This window comes from Podarcis melisellensis, assembly GCF_964234715.1.
Source record: "Podarcis melisellensis genome assembly, chromosome: 7".
Classification (NCBI taxonomy): domain Eukaryota; kingdom Metazoa; phylum Chordata; class Lepidosauria; order Squamata; family Lacertidae; genus Podarcis; species Podarcis melisellensis.
In genome coordinates this window covers 71,344,061-71,367,074 of record NC_138539.1, presented here as the reverse complement: position 1 = coordinate 71,367,074, position 23,014 = coordinate 71,344,061, and the positions used below count along the sequence as shown (strand labels likewise).

The window sequence follows — 23,014 nt, the reverse complement described above, 5'->3', positions numbered from 1 at the left end:
AAGGTAGATGGTTGTTTCAGTCACACATAAGTTTTGTGGGTATGAATCAGCCCTCTGTCAGTCTCCAAGACTTTATTCTCATTGAAGAGAATGAGGGATCCCTTCCTCATGTGTAACCTTGTGTATACTTGCTGAGAAAGGTGCAGACATGGATTGGTGACCTTTGCTCTTTTTATTGCAATTTGTGCCCATATATGAAATATATTGAAGATCAGGTAATATGCAGTTCCCTTATAAATAGTAGAAAACAGTAATGAGATCCATATAGATGCTATTATTTTAAGTACAGTGCTACCTCGGTTTTTGAACGTCTCAGAAGTCGAACGTTTCAGTTTTCGAATGCCGAAAACCTGGAAGTAGCTGCTTCGGGTTTTGAACACTTTTCAGAAGTCAAACGTACATGCCACATGGCTTCCCTATTGAGTTTTCTGGAAGTAAATGCTTCTGGAAGTAATTGCTTCGGTTTTCAAATGTCTCAGAAGTCAAACAGTCTTCCGGAATGGATTACGTTCGAAAACCGAGGCACCACTGTATAGATTTAGAATTTGATTCAGAAGGCAAAAATAGTTGTTACTGCAGATGCAAGTGGCTACCAACAACTATAGGCCTGTGTCTCCTCCTTCTCTCTTCCTCTCTTTGTGGGATATGACATCATAGAATCATAGAGCTGGAAGGGACCCCTAACATTATCTAGTCCAACCCCCTGCCATGCAGGAATCTCAGCTAAAGCATGCATGACAGATGGCCCTGCAACCTGTGCTTAAAAACCTCCAAGGAAGGAGAGTCCACAACCTCCTGAGGAAGACCGTTCCACGGTCAAACAGCTCTTACTATCAGAAAGATTCTCCTGTTGCTTAGTCGGAATCTCCTTTGTGTTTTCCTGCTTCCACTCCTCCTGGTTGATCTTTGTGGGTAAATTCAGTGATGGTACCACATCATATCTGACACATGGCCAGGGGAGCAGGGGGAGGAAAAGATGGAGGACTACTACTTTTGATGGCTCTTTTGTGTCTGAGGAAAAGCTGTGACTCAGTTGCAGAGCATGTGTTCTGCATTCAGAAGGTCCCAGTTTAAACCCCTGGCATCTTTGAAATATTGTGTTTTAATGTTGTAACCTGCCTTGGGACCTTCGGGTGAAGGGCAGGCAATTAGTGAGCTAACAATATTGTTGGAGCAGGACTTTGGGGCAAATGTTCAGGATTTCACGCATCACAATACACTAGGGCTGCCTTGTTTCAAACAGTGAAAATCCAGACAGAAAAGTTGTTGAGCTTTTTTGGCAAAGTTGTTGAGCTTCTTTAAGTTATACCTAAAATCACTGAGCTTTTTGGGCAAAATCACAAAAGCAAAGGCCAGGAAATGGGGGGGAACGGAACTTCCAACATGGGCTGCCATGTGTCCAGGGGTTCCCAGACATTAGACTGATTTCCACCTCCACACTGCTGCCAACTGCACTATTCCAGATATGTCCAGACACCCTAAAATATGCAGGACTCCCAAAATAAAGCAGGACACTACACTCTGGGGAAGAAACCTCTGTAAAACAGGTAAATCTGAAGACTAAAATTACCTATCTGCATTGCCAAGTTCTGCTTATCCATCAGTCAATCTGCAATTGGTATTCAAGGTAGACGGTATTTTTTTCCTAAACTTTAGACTTGGGGTCTTTTGCAAAGAAGTCCTGAAACACTACCACTTGCCACCAGAACACTCACGCTCTTGCTAGAGGCTCAGGCAAAGCACAGTTTCATTCATCGCCGATAAAATGATGGATAATTAAAGCAGGAGATGGGATTCAGTCTATTGAATTCGATAAGTTTGTAATGAATAATTTGGCCAGCTTTAAAGGCATGGTGGGTTCTTTGCTGTAGCTTCCTTGCCTTCCACTTTGCCGGGCTGAAATGTATGAGCTTCTAATCAGCTGGAAGACTTAATCCGTTCCAATCCATTTGAATACATTAAGGGCCTTTCCCTTCTGTTTCATCTCAACATTTAGCCGGTTTAGAAACCGCACAGCCTTCAAAGGCTTCTGAGGTACAATTAAAGCGAGCCCTGACTCACCCTTGCAGCACCACCCGGCTTGTTACTTTTCTGCTTATTATACTGTTACCTTTTTAGAAAAATTGTTTTTATTCCTTGCCTTGCCAGCCAGTTTTTAATCCCTTTCAGTGGTGCACCCAGTGCCCCATGCTTTGTAGATCAAATCTTTTGAAGAATCAACGAGTCCTTTAGCAATGCATTGGAGGGTATCTGAAGCATTTTGGGAAGCCAAACAAATTGTGCAACACCATTTCCCACTTCTTCCTTTCCATTTTGTTTCATTTTTCTCAGTTCAGGAATAAGCTAAAATATTATTCTGGCTCACCAGGCAGGTATCTCTTAACACTCTTCCTCATATTTGCTGAAAGCAAATTCTACAGCACAATGCAACACTTCTTCTTTAGAAAGCTGAAGTGTACTACTAAGCTATGGAAGGAGGCAGGGGGTCAGAGCTTCCTAACACAGCACCTATTTTGCAAAGACAAGATCCCAGGATTCAGTCTCTGCGATTTATCTCAACATCTGAAGTAACACAGGGGAGAATGGATTGCATCCCATGAGGCAGCAGGTTGGTGGGAAATGATATTTTTAAACATTCTTCCCTGTGTTAAAAACTCTCTGAAACACCAGCGCAGGTGGGAAAGGGTTGGAACAGCATGTTTCTCTTGCTTCGATAGATTTCTAGATGCAGGAGGTGCATTCAGAACTTGAATCCCCAACTAGCAGGCTGAATTAGTGCAAGCCACATTGTAATTGTCACCTCATTTCCACCTCATTTTTCTCTCTGTGTGTCTGTGTTTATGTGTATTTTGCCCAAGCTTAAGTCTTTCGAGCTTCCAGAACCAAATTACATAGGATGAGCAGGTATAACAACACAGAAACAGATACCTGGACGACACCACCGAAAACTGCAGATTGGGTGAGCACCAAAAATATTTCTGAATGCTCTTTAAAATCAACAACACCTTGCATGCAGCAAACAAGTATACATTAGACGGCCCTCTTTCTGGTGCAGCTAATACATGCAATAAACTTTCTTTAAAATAAAAATGGAAGAGCATTCGACAACTTGACACTCTGCCTGCAGACAGCAGCGCTACAGTGTCAAGAGTCTGTCACTTATTCTTATTTTCCTCCTTATTCTGTAAAATGGAGAGCTCTCAAAAAGATTCTTTCAAGTCATTCTTTAAATAAGATCCCTGTGATAGTCTTCTTAATGCGACAGGAATGATTCCAAGGGGGTGGTGGTGGAAGGAGATGAATGTCCCAGGCCACTCCTGTAAATGCAGAGTAAGTGTGTTTTAAGTCTGTTTGCTCTGCCTTAAGTGGCAGAGCAGTTTGCTGGGTGAAGAAGGGATGCACTGTGCTTGCATATCCCACACTTCAGAGCAGTGCTACAATTCTGTAATTTTAAATTCTGGAGGGGGCAAGGGTGCCAACTTGAATAAAATATTGGGGAGGGGGCATGGAAGCCCCACCCTATATAATTAATCATATGACACGGTGCACAAACACCACTTGAATGGCAATGCTCATTAATTTTGGGGGGCACAACCCCCTCAAATATTTGATGGGGGGCATAACCTCCTTGGCCCCTAGGAGTTGGCTCCGATGTAAGAGGGGGGGAGGTTTTCCTTAGATTGCAATGTGCATTATTTGTACTCTGGTCCATAGATCAATACTGAAATATAATTGGCATTATTGTTTTTCAAATGAAATGCAATAGGTACATCAACTGAAACAAGGATTTTAAAGGGAGGCTAAAGGGCATTTTAGAAATTGACAGTTGGGAAAAACATGACTGGGTACATCGTACCTCCCAAGTGCCCTGGGGGAAATGGGACAGCCCGGTTTTTCACGCAAGATCATAGCGGCCATTTGGGTGGCTTAACCTCGCTCTCTTGCCTGCCCCAGAAAAGTGCTTTCTAGGGGTGAGAGTGACGCACTGTTCCCAGAAGACACACATCCTAGTTTGGGGCTTGAAAAAGTGGACTGTATGGGTACAGGTCCTCCGTCTGAGTGGGCAAAGAATAACAGGAGGTTATTGATGCCTAAATCTCTCTTTGTAATTGGCCTTGCCTTTTAATTGTTTCATTTGAAGGTGCACTAAGTGTGGTAAGTGCTTTTGCAGGTTGAGGAAGGGCGCTTCAGGCAGCAGATTTTGGCCTAACGTCAAAGAGGTGAATGTAATTATTTATTTAGCATACTACTTGACTTTTATTGCCATGGAGTGGAGCATTTTGAGTGGGGATCACCCCCCCCCCATGCACAAAAGCATATTGGGCTGTCTCTGAAATGTGGTTTCACAGTTGCCAGTTTCCTTCCCCTGTAACTGGGCTGAATTCTTTTCGGAGAGGAAATATACAGTAAGCCCCATACATATTGCATAAGCCAGAGTTTTTCAACCTTTCTGAGTCCATGGCTCCCTTGACTAATTACCTTCTTCTTTCTGTGGCACCCCTGTGGGGCTCAGGAGCCCAGTTATGTCACCCCTTATCTGCAGACCCGACACTCTTTTTCGATCGATCACCCTCCCTTGTGTAGTGTTCCCTCAGCCTCCTCTCCTCTCCCCTCTCTCTTGGGAGTCCTCCGGGCAGCCGAGGCTGCCAGACCTGGTCTCTGAACTGCCCACCCCCACCCCAAAGAGAGGTGCCTCCTCACAGGGGGCCTGGGAAGAGGTTGCTCTCATTCCCCTGGGGAGCTTGTAGCCAGGGCTGCTGCAAAAAACAGCTGTGCAAGCCTTTGGGAGGCAGAGATGCGAGAAGGCATCAGAGGAGGGAGGGAAGGTAAGAGGGAAAGAGGCACCCCTGACCATCATTCAAGGTACCCTAGGGTGCCACGGCACACTGATTGAAAACCACTGTCATAATGCCATTAATACCCCTGATCTGAAATCATGCTCAATGCATAAGGGGATTGATAATATGTTTTGCTGTGGATTGTTTCTTAGTTGTGTGGTGGAGTAATAATATTCAAAGACCACTCGGGCAAATGAAGGAAATATGATGGGTGCCCAGTTGAGAAGAATTACTGTGGCTTTGGAAACAGGAAGAGAGGACATATCATACTAATGATGGAGTGAACGAAAAAGCCTGAGGACCAAAAGTATGCGGTAGCTGCTATAAATAGTTGGTGGGACTTCTGAAGAGAAAGACAAAAGGAATGCTAGCTGAAAATGATGGCAGGATAACTGCTGCAAACCGCCTGTGAACCCAGAGGGAGGTCACACCTGTGTGAAGTTTGCATTGATATCCCTGAGGTAGGAGGGTGGAAGAGATTAGAGGGCTGAGGGACCAAGGAGGAAGGATGACAGCAATCAGCAATGCTGAGAAACATAGGTGGGGTAATTCATAGGATGAGCTGCTAAAGTCCAAAGATTCAAAAGTAAGAAAAAGGTGGGCAGAGAAATTAAAGACAGGGAATAAGTAGGTTAGGAGAGATGAATAGAAGGGACACAGTGAAAGAACAGCGAAGGATAAAAATCCTAAAGAGTTTTCAAAGCCGCAAAGTCTTTCAGTGGCCTTAGCAAGTCAACAGAAAAGCCGTGGTGAAGATAACTCACCCAGAGATAATAAAAGAACGGGGGCGTTGTGCTGCAGCCAAGGAAGAAAAATTATATCCAATATATATTTCTCTACAAGTTGCTGCCATGTGAGAGACAAATTGCATTGTGGAGGGGGCTCCTCAAACCAGGGCTTAGACTAGAGCCTCTAGATCTTTTAATCCAGCCCTGAGACTCCCGGGATAATCACCGATTGTTTCATAGACAGTGGATTAATATTTAGGACATAAGTACTACTTGTTGAGTGATGAGACGAGAGAGAGAGTTAAACAGCTGGTGTGGCAGGATCTTGTTAAGAATGCAACCGTAATGTGATGTGTTCCAAATGTAACGTGTTCCAAAACAACTGTGCCGTGCTATACGGGACTGTCCGGAAACATAAGGACACACAACCTGCTTCCCATTTTAGTGCATAGAAATAAAATGAGACTTGTGAACTAGGGAGAATGGAGGAGAAATTCAGATTTGTTTGAATTTTAATGAGAAACTACCTAATTTGGACTTGTCAGAGCAACACGTAAACCAAAACACAGCTGTCTTTTGAAATTCACACTTCTCTGAATTTTGAGATGTAGTTCTACAACTAAACAATGAGTACCAAAATGCATATGCTTGGGGTAAGTGTGCATAGAAATGCATTATATTAGGGGAAATTGTTTGCAAAAGTGTGTGTATTAGTAAAAACTGCATAAAGAAATATGCACCAAAATACTGACAATTTATCATGAGAATTTTAAAGCAATCAATCACAAATTGCTGCAGAAATGTGGAGAACTGAATCGAAGATTGGGAAAGTGCCATGCTGCGAGAAACCAAAATTGAGATTGTCCATACCTAATTATGACCCTTCCTCACACTGCTATTTATCTGGCAGACTCCTGAAATATTGGGATGCCAAGTTTGTGGCACATCATGAATTATTTGTTTTTAATCGGCCAGTTTGGATTTTTTGAGGGGTGAAACTGAATAGCACTCAGCCATGTACAGATAGCTCAACTGGTAAAGCATGAGACCCCTGAATTTTAGGGTAATGGGCTTGAGTCCCACAAAGGGCAAAGGATTCCTGCCCTTGCAGGAGGTTGGACTAGATGATTCTTGTGGCCTCTTTCAACTCTACAATTTGATGATACTATGATCCTATGTCAAACAGATCCACTGATTTACTTGTAAATACAGTTTCCATTCTACAGGCACAGATTAGTTCAAAACCAAGTAAAACAAATACAAAAAATGAACGAAGTTTACTTATATATGCAACAACTAATGGTGTAACAGTGCAAATCCATGAAAGCTCATTCAGAAGTAAGCCCCAGTAAGTTCAGTAGGGTTTGCTCTCTACTAAGCAAGCTTGGGACTGTAGCCTAAGAAATCTAGTTTCCATCCACAATGCAACATAAAAGTGAATCTCCTTCTATGGAGCACACTCAATGTATGTGGGAATCAGATTAAATGACTTGCCACCAGATTTGCTCTGTGACACAGATGTGCACCTGCAGCTATTCTTTGTGCATGGTTCCTAGTCCAGAATGGAAATCTGCACATCAAAGCTTGCTTCCACACATAGACTTGCTTTGCTGGGTCAGTGTGCACTAATTTGCCATTTATGTCTTGGTGATGGAGGTCTATTGAATTAAGGAGCATCCCAGTCCTACTTTCTGGGATGGCTAAAAGTGCACAGCTTGGATTTTACACCAGATAGCGAAGAACATTTTCTGTTGGGGAACTCTGAGTGAACAGCTCATGCTTTTATGCTCAGGATGTAATTGGTTGCGACATTTGCAAATGGGGGACGAATATTCCTTCTGGTCAAATAATGTTTTAGAATCTTTGTTTTATGGCTTCCAATGGGTTGGTGCACTTTCTTCTCTACGCATGCTATGGACATATCAGTGAAATGTATCTGAATCCTGATCCAGGAGTTTATGCTAGATTACCTTCCAGTTCTGTGACAATAAAAGTTATATCCTAGTACTCTGGTATGTGCATTTATTCATTAGTAACCACTGCGGAGTGATGGATTCTCACTAAGTTTTAATCACAGTCGTTCTCCCAACTAGCTGTTTAGTCTCAAATTATCCTCTGTTCCTTCACTTTTTATGGAGAATATAGATCACTGGGATACAAGTAATAGGCAGGTATCCATAGTGGATATAAAATGCATCACAACAGCAGCACTACTACCATGAGGCTATGAAGTGTGTCCCCAAATACATGTTTGGGTTTAAAGTGGATCCCAGATCCAAAAATATTGAAAACTATGGATCTAGATCTGTGATTCCCAATGTGGGGCACATGCCCCACAGGGGGGCAATTTGATTTTTTAAGGGAGGGTGATTTGATTTTTAAGGGAGGGTGATTTGATTTTTAAGGGGGGCAATTTGAGAATGAGTTATTAACAGTGAATGGCCTTTTAGGCTTCCTCCACGTGAATAGGAGTCCATTTTTTGAATAATGAGAATTATATGTCATTAGGGGGGGCATCAGGATTTTAGAGACACCTAGGTGGGGCATGGCCCAAAAAAAGGTTAAGAACCACTGATCTAGAAAATGCAGTTCCTCATTCCATTCCATTCCACTGTTTTTCCTTAAAAAGAAAAGAAAAGACCTAATTTATGGCATCTCCCCCGAAAAACGCAATTCCCACCCTGACTGCCTGAATTTACAAGAACAGGACATATGTGGCATCTCACCTTTGCAGACATTTATTTCCATTTGAATGTAACACTCACCAACAACTGACATTTCAGGAACACTTGCGGTGTAAACTTCTTCAGGAAATGTTGGTTCATTGTCATTGATGTCATGGATTTTGATGACAAACTCTGATTCAGGCTCCACCGGCCTGAGTGTTCTCCTGTTAATAGCCTGAGCACGTAGGGTGTAGTAAGCTTTCTCTTCCCTGTCAATTCTTCGTGTGGCATGAATGTCACCTGTTCGCTCATCAATAATAAAAAGAGTGCCAGCTCCGTCTCCTGACAAAATGTACTTGAGGGACCCATCTCCTTTGTCTTGGTCAGAGTGAAGCTAGGGTTGGGTGGTCGGAGGAGAGAGAGAGAGAGAAAGAGAGAGAGAGGGGGGTGTTTAATAAAATGGGTCCACTTCTTCAGAAGACAGTGAGTCAGACAAGGTGCTTCAAACAAAATATGCATTGACAAAACCAAGTCCCTTTCAATTTATGCTGACTCAATACATCACCATGTATGTGCGTAGAGCATTAAAATTCTCATTTCCCAATAATGCACAGAATATTCGTTAAGAGCTCAGCTCCCATGGCAGATTTTAGTTTCTCCGGCAACACCTGTTCCGTGCTGTGGAACATTTCTGTCACAAATCTTAAAGAAGAATTTTATGGTAATGCTGACCTTTTCTTCCCTTGGAAAAGAATCTATTAAACATTCACAACCTGCTGTGTTAGTTGTAAATTCTCTAAACAGATAAAGGACAAGGCGGGGTACGTGATAATTAAGAAAAGCTGCATAACTAGTGCCGGAACTGCAAAATTTTTGAAAGAAAGCTTGTTATTTCTTCCCAAAGAGCAAATGGGGAACAAAATCTTATGGAGAACCTTGCAGTCTCCCTAGGTGCTCTGCTTGTGATCTTAAGGTTAATATATTTCCTTGGCTTTCTCATTCACCAAACAGTGCTATCTCCCAAAGGGCTGAAGCTGGCTAGTGATTCATAAAGCTGTTTCAAGTATGGTTGAACACATGTTCTGCATGCAGAATGTCCCAGCTTCCATCTTAGGCATTGCTTATTAACAGAATTCAGAGGGCAGAGCCAAGAGGACCATGACCTGAGACCTTTCATTCCTACTAGACAATAGCAGTGTCTCCATCAGTATGGTCCTCCAGATTAATAATAATAATAATAATAATAATAATAATTTATCTGTTTGTTTGTTTGTTTGTTTGTTTGTTTCTATCTCATCCATCTGGCTGGGTTTCCCCAACCACTCTGGGTGGTTCTCAACAAAATATTATTAATAACAAAGTGATAAAACATCAAACATTAAAAACTTCCCTAAACAGGGTTCCCTTCAGGTGAAAAGTCAGATAGTTGTTTATTTCCTTGACGTCTGATGGGTGAGCGTTCCACAGCATGGGTGCTTCTACAAAGAAGGCCCTCTGCCTGCTTCCCTGTAGCTTCACTTCTTCCAGTGATGGAACCGCCGGAAGGCCCTCAGCGCTGGACCTCAGTGTCCAGGCAGAATGATGGGGGTGGAGACGCTCCTTCAGGTATAGAAGGCCAAGGTTGTTCAGGGCTTTAAAGGTCAGCACCAACACTTTGAATTGTGCTCAGAAACGAACTGGGAGCCAATGTAGGTCTTTCAGGACTGGTGTTATATGGTCTCAGCGGCCGCTCCCAGTCACCAGTCTAGCTGCTGCATTCTGGATTAGTTGTAGTTAGATGTGGTTAGACTTCACATCCCAACAGTCCTAGTCAGCATGATCTTAGTTGTAATCTGAAAACAACTGGGGAGCCACAGGTTCCCCCTCCTGTCCATATAGACATATTTTATCTTACAAAGGAAGAAAAATCTCCCCTCTGTTATTCTTCTAACAGATTGGTCAGACCTCACTTGGAGTACTGTGTCAAGTTTTGGGCAACACTATTCAAGGATCCCAATAAAGTGGAACAGGGGATAAATAAGTATGACCAGGGGATAGTGACAAAGCTGGTTAGGGGCTCAGAGTTTGAGTCCTATGAGGAAAAATTGAAGTGGGGGGGGGAATATTATTCCTGGACAAGTGATTATTAAGAGGCAATATGATCTTCAAATATCTAAAGGTTTGCCACATAAATGAGGAAGCAGATTTGTTGTAAGTACCTCCATAGGGTAGGGCACAAACCAATCGGTTCAAATAACAAGAAAGGGGATTTAGAGTAAGCATTTGGGGGGGAAACCTCCTGATAGTAAAAAGGCTACTTTGTTTAGAGGTTTCCAGTCAGATTCTGGATTACCTACTGGTAATAATATAGTAGTGAACTTCAAGGGGTTGAACCTAGAGAACTTTCCATCTCTGTCATTGTTATTATTATTATTATTTATTAAATTTATTATTCTGCCTACGGGCCTGATCTGGACCCACAGTTGACCCTCCAAGGCTTCACTGAATTTGACTGTAGTACCAAAAATAAAATAAGACGCAGCACTAGGATGGGCCAAACACCCTTAGTTTGAGATTAACTGTCCCCTTCCCACTCATCAGAACTACTCATCAGAATACCGGCCCAAATTTCATCCCATGAAATTACAGTGCGAATCTTCCACATTTTTCTGAGATAATGGCATTGCAGATTGATTTTTTAAAAAACAAAAACAAAAACCAATTAATACAGAAGTGAGCAGTAAACTTCCACTAGATTCCACTAGATCAGGCATCCCCAAACTTGGCCCTCCAGATGTTCTGGGACTACAACTCCCATCTTCCCTAGTTAACAGGACCAGTGGTCAGGGATGCTGGGAACTGTAGTCCCAAAACTTCTGGAGGGCTGAGTTTAGGGATGCCTGCACTAGATTTTCAGGAGGGGTTCTGATGTTCTGTGAAAGACCACATCAAATGTGGAAATCATCAGGGAAGGAAATATCAGGAAAAGGGAATAAAGTGTCTGAATGTAGTCCGCAAACCCAATTCCCTTAATTTTTCAAAATGGAGGTCCCTGGAAATGTATCGGAACCCTCCCTCAAATTCAGCTGTTATTCACCGTTAACCTCATACATCTTCTGCTACTCAGCATATTTTAAGATCTAAGGCATCCTTCCATATCTGATACCTTCATGAGAACGTGGCAGCATTCTTCTCCCCATTTTATGAGCTTTTCATGCATCAATACAATAAAAAAGTATTTGACAGTGAGGAAGGACAAATCTTTAATGTTTTCTACACCTGTCTACTCAGAAATAAGCACCATAGAGTTCAATGGAACTTCCTTCCCAGATAAGTGTGAACAGGATTAAAGATTTAATGGGCTCAACTCAAAATTGAACTTACGCCAAAAAGACCGATTTCATCTCACATTAGTAACACTGATGCAGGAAGAAATACATGCAGAAGAAAGAATGTAGCTTTCATTTTATGTGCCTCAAGCAAGTTCAAGCAAACAATCTGGGGTTTCCCCCCCTCATACAAATAATCAGCCATACGGTTATGTCCCTAATGATCATATTTGCATACTGATTTCATTATATTTAAATGTTAACAGCAGCAACAACTTTTTCTGTGTGTAAGCAATCTGCTAGATATTTGCATGCTATAAAATGCATCCTGGATAATGTGCTTAAGGAAATATGTATCAACCTTATGTGTGTGGGGGGGAGAGAGAATATATCAGAAAACCTATAATGAGTGAAGAAACCTTTGCAGGATTTTTTTAAAAAGAGCAGATTCTTTGAGGTGCTGCCCCCATCCCACCTCGCAACTTCAATTAAGAACAGAGGAACGCTAATCAAAAACTGGAGCAGTGATTTGCATGATCATCTTCAGTCATATCAGCCAAAATAGAAATTAATCACAGAATCATAAATTCAGTTTTGAGATGAAGGATGGGATAGGAATGGGGGAAAACCACATTGATACCTCTTGCTGTCTCAACTATTTTATAACTAGTGCTGAATTTTGAAATAACCACAGGTTTCAGGAACCAGTAACATCAGCCGTTTCCAATGATAACTTATCTCCTCCACCAACAACAACATCAACTGAGGTTGAGGCAGAACCTTCACTGTATATACATCAACATCCGCATTTGCCCAGCCTTCCAAATGGGGCATACAGGGCAAACTCTGCTCAAGTCTTTGCTGCTGGTCATTTCCAGATGTTTAAAGAGCAACCTGACAATGTCTTAGCTTGGAAGTGGTCTTAATAATGTCACTGCCCACTGGCACCATGCAGCAAGCTGTGTGTTTTCCCCCAGAGCCAGCGCTAAGCAACATCCACATCTGGCATCCTATCTGGATACAGATGTTGTCCTATCATCAGATGAAGAGCTAACATGGAGAAAGAAGCTGCAGGCCATGCCTCTAGCCACAACTTTATGACATAAGGCTTCCTCTAGTCCATGCATAGGCAAACTAAGGCCCGGGGGCCAGATCCGGCCCAATCGCCTTCTAAATCAGGCCCATGAACGGTCCGGGAATCAGGATGTGTTTTTACATGAGTAGAATGTGTCCTCCACATGCAGCTGCTGGGTGACCTTGGGCTAGTCACACTTCTCTGAAGTCTCTCAGCCTCACTCACCTCACAGAGTGTTTGTTGTGGGGCAGGAAGGGAAAGGAGAATGTTAGCCACTTTGAGACTCCTTTGGGTAGTGATAAAGCGGGATATCAAATCCAAATTCTTCTTCTTCTTCTTCTCTTCTTTATTTAAAATGCACCTCTGGGTTATTTGTGGGGCCTGCCTGGTGTTTTTACATGAGTAGAATGTGTGCTTTTATTTAAAATGCATCTCTGGGTTATTTGTGGGCATAGGAATTCAATCATTTCCCCCCCCTTCAAAATATAGTCCGGCCCCCCACAAGGTCGGAGGGACAGTGGACCGGCCCCCTGCTGAAAAAGTTTGCGGACCCCTGTGTCTAGTCCCACATCCACTGTCAGGGCCATCCCACCATGAGGCAAGGTGAGGTGATCGCCTTGGGCAGCAGGATCCACAAGGGCAGTGGATCTAGCCTCCAGGGAATGCATCGCCCACTGCCACAGGGACAGCTCCTTGGAGGTCAGATCTGCCACCTCCTTGGCACCCCCCCATGCTTCCTTTATAGTGAGCTCTTGGCAAATAAGAAGCACTGCTGGTCTTTTCCCACTGCTTGGGAAGAAATGGCAGAGACTGTCCTCTGGGGTCTCCCCCTGCCTGGCCAGATTGAGAGCAGGACCCTCCCCAACGACAGCAGCCTTTGATCACCTTTTCAACCATAAGGTAAGGATGATGATTTTTTTTTATTTTTTTTTTTTGCCATTGTGTCTTTTATTAATGAAATTCATTAATGTCATTACAGATTTAACTTCACACATACACGTACATATTATATATATATATATATATATATATATATATATATATTCTTAAATTAGTTTAACTTAGAATGTAAATTAGACTTTCTAATTCCACTTAGATTTCAGCTAAGCTAAAATCATATAATGGTACATAAAATAAAATAAAACAACAACAAACTGAAGTAAAATAAATATAGACTTCCCATCATTTCCCGATATAGTTGACATTTGTGATTTTGAATCTACTTATAATTATTACTTTACAGTTAATATACTTTCTAATACTTTCATACAACCTAGCATACTGATTTTCTTTTATTTCTTAATATTTTATGTACACAAGGGTCATTCAAACACCACCATAAATAATATGTTACTTATTTTTTTGTACATTTCCCATTTTTGAGAAAATAATTGTTTGGTGTTACCTCTTAACCTATTTGTTAGTTGAGGCATTTCCACATAGTCTAATAATTTATTTTGCCATTCTGTTAGTGTTGGTACCTTTTCCCATAAGGTAAGGATGATTTGATTCCCCCCAACACTTGTTCCTGAGGTAGATCTTCACTCACCTCTTTCTTCCTAGTATAGATCTTTATAAGAGCGTGGGTTGGAAAGACCTCAGTTCAAAGTTCACCTCAGCCACAAACTCATTAGCCAGCTTTTGTCAAACCCATCAAGTTCTTTTTTTAGCTTCCTTCTCGTGACTGCAATATGTGCAGCATTGACCTAACTTAGGACCCAGGCTGTTAAATTTTATTCAGGAGCAGCGGTACATCACTGCTATTTGGTAGTGATGGCGCTGTTTGTGGAGGTTCTTTATGTACCTTGGAAGCCATTCTGTAATGGGTAGAGAAGCTTTTCTTTCCCTGTGCCTGTTCACCCTTTCTGATCATTTTAACTCTGGGGAAGCAAGTACAAAGACAGCTTGACAACATGCCATACATGGGAAAGCAGGTATCTTTCCTTCCTCAACACAATTCAGTGAAGGAAAGCAATTGGTTCTTTGGGTACAACATAAAGTGTCCATCTTAGGCTGTGGTCTAAATCACTGGACTTCTTGGGCTTGCCAATCAGAAGGTCGGCAGTTCAAATCCCTGTGATGGGGTGAGGTCCCGTTGCTCTGTTCCAGCTTCTGCCAGCCTAGTGGTTCAAAAACATGCCAGTGCAAGTAGAGAAATAGGTATTGCTGTGGTGGAAAGGTAAATGGCGTTTCCATGCCCATCAGGTTGTTCTATTGCACCAGAAGCAGTTTAGTCATGTTGGCCACATGACCTGGAAAGCTGTCTGTGGACAAACGCCAGCTCCCTCGGCCTGAAGCAAGATGAGCACCACAACCCCATAGTCACCTTTGACTGGGCTTAACCGCCCAGGAGTCCTTTACCTTTACCTTCAGAGAGCAGAGGGCATATCAGTGCCCTATTACCAATAAAGCTGAAGAACCACATCCCCCTTTCTCAAAATAGCTATAACTATGACAGGTAGGGTTATTGCAGTGACTGCCGGGGGTGCATTGTATCTTTGAGTGGTCCTCAACAGAATAGCATCGTCTTTGACAGATCTCTGTCAGTGAAGACCAAACTACATAGATTCAGTAGTAGGAATAGCCACAAAACTGGCTGCAAGATGGTACATAACAATCCCTGATGTCATGGAACCTTGAACAATCTGGTCATTCAGAGATCTCACCCAAGGAGATCAAGAGATCACACCAAAATATAAATTTCATTTGCCAGTGGGCCACATTGCCAAGCCCGTAATTATGCCTGTGATTATTTACTGCTAGTACTATCTATTTACTAATTCAGATTAAAAAACACAGAACTATTTTCTTTCTCTGTCAGAACAACAACAAAACAAAAGGGGAGGACTGTCAGAAAGAGCAGGGAGCTCACAAATAACAGTGAAGTTCTCATTTTCTGTCTTACACGTAAAATGTTCACACACGTCTTTTGGCTAATGGGCATCTGCGATTTATGTCAGCCAAGCTGAGAAAGGAAAAGACATCTGTTTCACTTAGCAATTTTGTTTCCCAAAATGATCTGCTGTAAAGATGTGGTTTTGTTTTTATATCTGTCTCAGATATTTTGCAAACTGTTATTGCAATGAATTCCTTTCTTCTCTCCCCAATGGTAGCATTCCATTCTTCAGCAGTCAACACCGCTTCTTCCTCTCCAGAAATTTGAATAAATCTGAATATTTTGCACATTCATTTCCCACATTCATTTCTTTATCATCGGGACTTCACCTACAGCAACCGCAATTACTGAACGTGATACCCCTGCATTCCAGTAATAACATATGGCTCTTCCCTATGAATATATTAATTGGTGTGATCTAACATAGTGTTGTTAAGATGAAAACTATTTAAGTGTTGCGACTCATAAATGCTTCATAACGTCAGGAAGGAGATTGCATGAAATGGGTTCTTGCATATTTAAGTTCAGTAGAGATCTGACAAGGAAAAGTGACACAGCGGCTAGAAAATTTAAATGGTGTTTTTTTTAGTATGCTTTCTAAATTAATTTTTCATCCTTTTCAGAATATTCAATTCTCTTGATGCTGGTTGTTTTAAGCGCTGCCCAAATCATATTTAAATTGTCAAACTTTTTTCTTCCCATCGGCATAGATCTTTTCGAATGTGCTTGCCTCCTGTTGTAAACCCTTGCCTCTGACCTGGGTGGAATCTACAGGCACATAAAAACCATTCTGAAAATGCTTTTTATTTTTTTAAAAAAAACGCTTTTAAAAATACATTGAATTTTCCATTTTCCATAAGGCTCACCATCGCCATCTAGTGTCACATTGTATATTGCACTTAAAACACATTTAAAACGTTTTATTTGCAGCTGTGTAGCTGAGTCCCTGGTGTCGAGATGCTGCCCCTTAATCCTCTGGGACTGCCTTGTGGGCAGGGGAGGCTTGGTAATCCAACAAGCTGACTGGAGCTTGGTTGTCTCGGCTGCATCCAAGCAGCAAACAGAAAGGTATGTTCTAAGGTTGCCACCTTTGTTCTGGGAAAATATAGGACAGAGCAGGGCAGGATGATTGGGGGACACCCCCCCCCCAACCTGGTGCTGAGTGACCAAAGCAATTCATTGCAATCTATTGCAGCCTAAGAGGATGGACTCTCTGGAATTTGTCGCACACGGACGTGTGTGGCATTTTACATGATTTTGTAAAACTGTCTGTGCTCAGCTATCCAGAGTTTAAATGCATGATCTTTTGCACATCCTTTCAAACAGATGCATTTGGAGATGATCCCTAACTTGGCAGAGAGAGAGAGAGAGAGAGCGCATGAGCGAGGGAGAGAAGACCTAAAATTCAGGACAAAACTGTATCAATACTGGACATAGCATATTCATAGAATTGTACTGGGAAGGGACCCTGAGGGTCATTGAAAAATGGGACAATCCTGTATTATATGGGATAAGGGGCAAGCCTAGATGCTTACACCAAACTTTAGCAAAGAATAGCTGGTATGAGCACTGCATGGACATCTCAAGATGTCTGATTTCCACTACCAGAATGATAAAGGGACGCAGGTGGCGCTGTGGTCTAAACCACTGAGCCTCTTAGGTTTGCCAATCAGAAGGTCAGCAGTTTGAATCCCCACGATGGGGTGAGCTCCTGTTGCTCTGTCCCAGCTCCTGCCAACCTAGCAGTTCGAAAGCACATCAGTGCAAGTTGATAAATAGGTACTGCTGCAGAGGGAAGGTAAATGGCATTTCCGTGCGCTCTGGTTTCCATCATCGTGTCCCGTTGCACCAGAAGCGAATTTGTCATGCTGGCCACATGACCCGGAAAGCTGTCTGCGAACAAACACCGGCTTCCTTTGCCTGAAAGTGAAATGAGTGCCGCACCTCATAGTTGCTTTTGACTGACTTAACCATCTAGGGGTCCTTTACCCTTGCCTTTTTACCTTTTACCAGGCAGAGGGCCTTCTCGGTAGTGGTGCCTGTTCTGTGGAAAGACCTCCCATCAGATATCAAGGAAATAAACAACTATCTGACTTTTAGAAGACATGTGAAGGCAGCCCTGTTTAGGGAAGTTTTAATGTCTGATGGTTTATTGTATTTTTAATATTTTGTTGGAAGCCACCCAGAGTGGCTGAGGAAACCCAGTCAGATGAGCAGGATATAAATAAATTATTATTATTATTATTATTATTATTATTATTATTATTATTATTATTATTATTACCTTGCTGTTCTGCTCTGAGATATCTCCACCCCTTCCCACCAATTATGATGTACCTGCCAAGGCTGTATGCATGTACCTCAGGATTGCTGTCATATTTCATAAGCTCTCTTCCCGAGGTAAGAGGTGTGTTGTCAGTGTATGGTGGAGGATACACACACTCTGTTTGTGTGTGTGTGTGTGTGAGAGAGAGAGAGAGAGAGAGAGAGAGAGAGAGAGAGAGAGAGAGAAGAGAGAGAGAGAGAGAGAGAGAGAGAGAGAGAGAGAGAGAGAGAGAGAGAGGGAGAGAGAGAGTTTTAAAAATAATCAGGTGGTGGCTGGCTTGGCATATATATGATTACAGAAACTCTTTATTATTTTCTACATTTTTAAAAAATGTATTTTTTCTGCAACAACATAACACCTATCCCCACGATAAATCAGTTTAGCACCAGGGCAGCAGAAGCAGCATCCATTTTATGTCTGTAGCCCTGCTGCTGCCATGATCAAAGCAAGTTTACAATGCAAAATGGCACATGCTCTGAGTATTTATCTTCTTCAAAAATCAGGATTGGCAAAGTGGGTTCTTGTGTCAGGGACTGGACAGTGGAGACAGCCTCCCCATCCTGACCCTTCCGGGGAGGAGGAAGAGGAGGACAATATAGATTTATAAGAGGGGTTTGAGGGAGGTAGCAGCTCAGAGGAAGGTGAGGGGGGGGGGAGTTGGGAAATCATGAGAGAGCCAGAACAACACCTGACTGACACATCAACATTAGAAAGCATTCCAGACCCTCCATCTCCCAGAACCTGGCAAGCCTTAAAAGTAGGAGAGCAAAGAGTCTAAAGACTTTGTGGCTTCTTCTTTGTGGAACAGGAATTCAATAATATGAAGCACCAATCATTCCTATGCTGGACCACAAAGCCATCTTCCTAGCCCCCTCACTTGTAAAGCTTAGATTCTCACCATACTCATTCAAATCTTATTCCTGGTTCCTTATCTTCTCCTTCTGGGTGTTGTTGGTTTTTTTTTTTTTCAAATACAGAGAAAAAGCTGCTATCGAGTGAAGGCAATATGGTTGTATGAATCAGTCCCAAAGTCAAACATAAAGTTGATTATTTGATGGGTACATGATTGTGAATGTATATTTATTGGCCTCAACTTGATGGGGTACAACCTGGAAACCAATCTAAAACTTTTCCCCAATAGTAAAAGTTAATATATCCCCCAAATAAAACTATTTATCACCTATTATTGAGATCCATCTTGACAGTGCTGAGATGCTGTCTGACTGTTAACTGTTTTTGGCTTTACCAAGACTTAAAGCATATCCTCTTTGTGACATCACACATGACATCAGAATGACATGTTTGCATTCAACCTAGACTATCTCCATGCCAACAGCAATGGCCAGTAAACTTCTGCAGCCAAGTAACTATCAGCCTGAGTACCCAGTTGCTTCTAGCTAGACTATGGGATGTTCATTTTTTGCTCTCATAATCAAAGCCTGAAGAAGAGCTGTGTATGACCTGAAAACCTGCTTCCACTGTTTTAGAAAATAATTGTCAGGGACTGGGCAGAGGAGGAATGGTAGATACTTCCTCCCCACCCTGAGCCTTCCAGGGAGGAGGAAGAGGAAGACAGTATAAATTTACAACAAGGGTTTGAGCAGCACAGAGGCAGATGAGGAGGAAAGTTGGGAGAGGCAGAACAACATCTGGCTGACATGTTATCGTTAGAAACCCTCCATTTCCCAGAACCTGGTGAGCTTTAAAAGTAGGAGAGCAAAGAGCTCAAAGACAGAGCAGCACCTGTAGAGGAGATGATGAGAATGACAAATGAGGAGGAGGGTGGGTTTGAAGATTCACTTGGGACAATGCCATAATCCAAAAGGCTGATTTCTATGGCCTCTGTCTGTAAAGACTGAAATAAAAAAGGATGGTAAGAAACTTTTTTTGGTCTTTATACTATTCTGGGCAACCAGCCGGGGGGCCCTAACAGCACCCTGACATCTTGTTTGTTTGTTTCGTGCTCAAGCATATCAGGAACGTAGAAGTCATTGTGAGGCGGCAGATGACGGTTGGTGAGGGAGAAATTGTGTCTTACACAACTGAAGTAATGCATATGGCTGTGTCAAGAGGGCTCCCTCTGTTAAGACTGTTAAGTCCAGAAGTGGCTGATACGCTTGGGTGTGACTCCCTACCTAATGCTGGCCTCGGAGCAGCTAGCCTGGATGGGGCAGGGGGATGCAGGGGCAAACTGCAGTGATTTCAGTTCTGTTAGGGGTGGGTAGGTAGTTCTGTGACTCTTTCCAGCCACCCCAGTCACTACTGACTTAAGTTCAGGGTTTCAAAAATACTTAGGTGGAATCTAGACACATAAAAAACACTGTGAAATGCTTTTTAAAAAATACAGTGGTACCTCTAGATACGAACGGGATCTGTTCCAGAGCCCCATTCACATCTAGAAGTAAATGTATCTAGCGACGGCACGTCCGTGCACGCGCGCATCGCTTTTCGCTGCTTCTGCGCATGTGCGTGATGTCATTTTGAGCGTCTGCGCATGCACAAGCAGTGAAACCAAGAAGCAACGTGCTCCGTTACTTCCGGGTTGCCGTGGAGCGCAACTCGAGTGCGCTCAACTCGAAGCGTATTTAACCTGAGGTATGACTGTAAATTGAAAAATATATTGAATTTCCCATAGCTCTCCATCGCCATCTAGTGTCACATTTGTATAATGCACTTTACAACACTTAAAACGTCTTATTTGCTGCTGTATAGCTGAGTCCTTAGTTGCAGCAATGATGGTATAATCACACAGGAATATGTGCCATACAGGTCATGGCTTCTCCTTATATCTATGTTCATAAATAGAAACATATTTGTTCCCTTGTAGTGTATTAAATGGCCTTTAAGCTACCCAACAATCAGAAGCAGAACTGTGTGTGTGTGTGTAGATATTCTATTTCTTTGCCACACATTTGGTCATTTTTCTTTTCACTTCATAATTCTCCTTGCAGGACATATACCCTCTTCATCTCTTCTATGACATCTCACTTTTAATGTGACTCAGCTTGGTGTCAACTTTCACTCATTTGTACCGCGAATCACTTATTCCAACTTTACACTGAAAGGCGTGTTAAAAGTAACTCTTTGGTGATGAAGAATTTTACACTGTATTTCAAACAGACACTTAAAGTCTCACCCTTAATAGACTGAATTCTCACTCATTTATGTTGCCATACTTTGAAGTTCCCTTTAATTCAAAGTTGAAGAGAGAGAAAAGAAGAAAAATAATCGTACTGGTGTGTGTGTGTGTGTGTGTGTATGTCTGTGTTTGTGTGTGTGTGTGTGTGTGTGTGTGTGTGTAGGAACAGACCTTGATACCTATCAATAATTGTGAGCATCACAACACAGACAAAGCAATGCTTTCCAAAACTGATAATGGAGGTCAGCATCCCACAGTGAGACCCCATACAAGCTGCCAAAAATTAAAATAAAATCTCCATAATTCGAAAGCACCAGCAATAAACACATATATTGTAGAGGAAATTGTGTGAACACATCTTCATGGGGTTATCTGATCCACACTTTTTTGTTTGTTTGTTACAATGTCATTATTAAAATATCTGCAGCACAACTGTAACATTTACTACTTGTGATGTAGTACAGTACTATTTTTATCCTATCCTCATTTTCTTACCAAACTGCATCCTCCAATTCCCCTTGAAAGCATGCTAATCATTCAATTTTACTCATTTTTAATTACTCAGGACAGCAAGCTTTAGGACTGGACAATTAATCTTAAGGGTGTTTTCATACATTGTGCAGAGGCAGCTCCTATTTTATCACTGATATTTTTTAAAAAGCAAGTTTCAGCCAATATTAGTTTCCAGGGTGGTGTGCCTGCAAGAGACAAACAACTGCATGTTTATAGTTCTGCATGTACATTTACAGAATCTTACATGTACACACACGAGCACAAAAACAGAATTAGAAGGTACAATGTAAAAAGGTAAAATGTAAAGTCCAGTCAAAGGCGAGTATGGAGTTTCGAAGCTCATCTCATTTTCAGGCCGAGGTAGCTGGCGTTTGTCCACAGACAGCTTTCTGAGTCATGTGGTCAGCATGACTAAACTGCTTCTGGTGCAACGGAACACCGTGACGGAAACCAGAGTACACGGAAACTGTGTTTACCTTCCTATCACAACGGTACCTATTATCTACTTACACTGGCATGCTTTTAAACTGCTAGATTGGCAGGAGCTGGGACAGAGCAACAGGAGCTCACTCCATGACGGGGATTCGAACCACCGACCTTCTAATTGGCAAGCCCAAGAGGCTCAGTGGTTTAGACCACAGCGCCACCCATGTCCCTTTTAGAAGGAATAAACAATTCCCATACACATTGAAAACATGTGTGGAAGCAGTCACAGGGCCATGGGGTGTAGTCCACACCCTACAAGTGTCCCAATTTTCCAGGGACAGTCCTGGAATTATGAAAGCTACTGATTTGATCCTGGAATGCCCCTATTTCTCCCACCAGTGCTGTCTCTGCTGAGCTTCGGGAAGAGGATGAGCTGGTGCTTGTCATGAGCAGCTGCTCATGGCCGTGGCAGCTGCAAAGGAGCACCCTGCTGCCTCTCCATGGCCGCTGCTTCTGGTCTTCTCCCTTGGGCATCTCATAGTGGCTGCTGGAGAGCAGGTGAGGAGGAGAAGAAGCTGCCACTATTGAGGTCCAGCCCCACATGGTGGGCTGGCTCTGAGGAGCAGGGAGGGGGCAGGGCCACCCTGAGCAAAAAAAAAAAAAAAAGAGGGAGAGAGGAGCAAAGTGCTAGGAGTCTTGATTTTTTAAAATGTTTTGCACGTTCACATCTTTCTAAAGTTTATTTTTATTTTTTCTATTATTATTTTTTTAAAAAAATTCCAAATTATTACAGGGTACAAACTCCAGCCATAAATAAGTCACAGAATGCACAGCCAAACTCTGCCATTAAAATTCCACTCTGGAGTTCTTCCTCAGCACACAGTTAAAAGTAATGTATTTTCTCAAATTCAGCCTATTTACCACATCTGTTCGGCAGCAGTTCATTCTCTCTCTCCCCCACTGCATTCCTTCAACAGCCGTCCAGGAATAATTTTAAATAAAGTCCATTCAGCCTCGGTCGAGGGGGGAGGGCATAGTAAAACCTTGTTAAATACCTTGTTGAGCACAAATCAAAAGCTTCCCCCTCTTTTCCGAAGTG

At 42.4% G+C, this 23,014-nt stretch overlaps 1 protein-coding gene across 8 annotated transcripts in view; it reads right to left on the bottom strand.

Annotated features, from left to right (window-relative positions):
- Window positions 1-23,014, bottom strand: part of CDH10 (cadherin 10) — a 396,417-nt gene that overhangs the window by 38,929 nt on the left and 334,474 nt on the right. For 5 of the 8 annotated variants that reach the window (XM_081918200.1, XM_081918201.1, XM_081918203.1 and 2 more), the window contains exon 3: window positions 8,332-8,626. In XM_081918200.1, the coding sequence (XP_081774326.1) occupies window positions 8,332-8,626 (295 nt within the window). Of the gene's footprint in view, window positions 1-8,331; window positions 8,627-17,506; window positions 17,556-18,735; window positions 18,815-19,017; window positions 19,050-23,014 lie in introns of those variants that run through there. The other 3 variants (XM_081918205.1, XM_081918204.1, XM_081918206.1) reach the window with 3 other exon arrangements.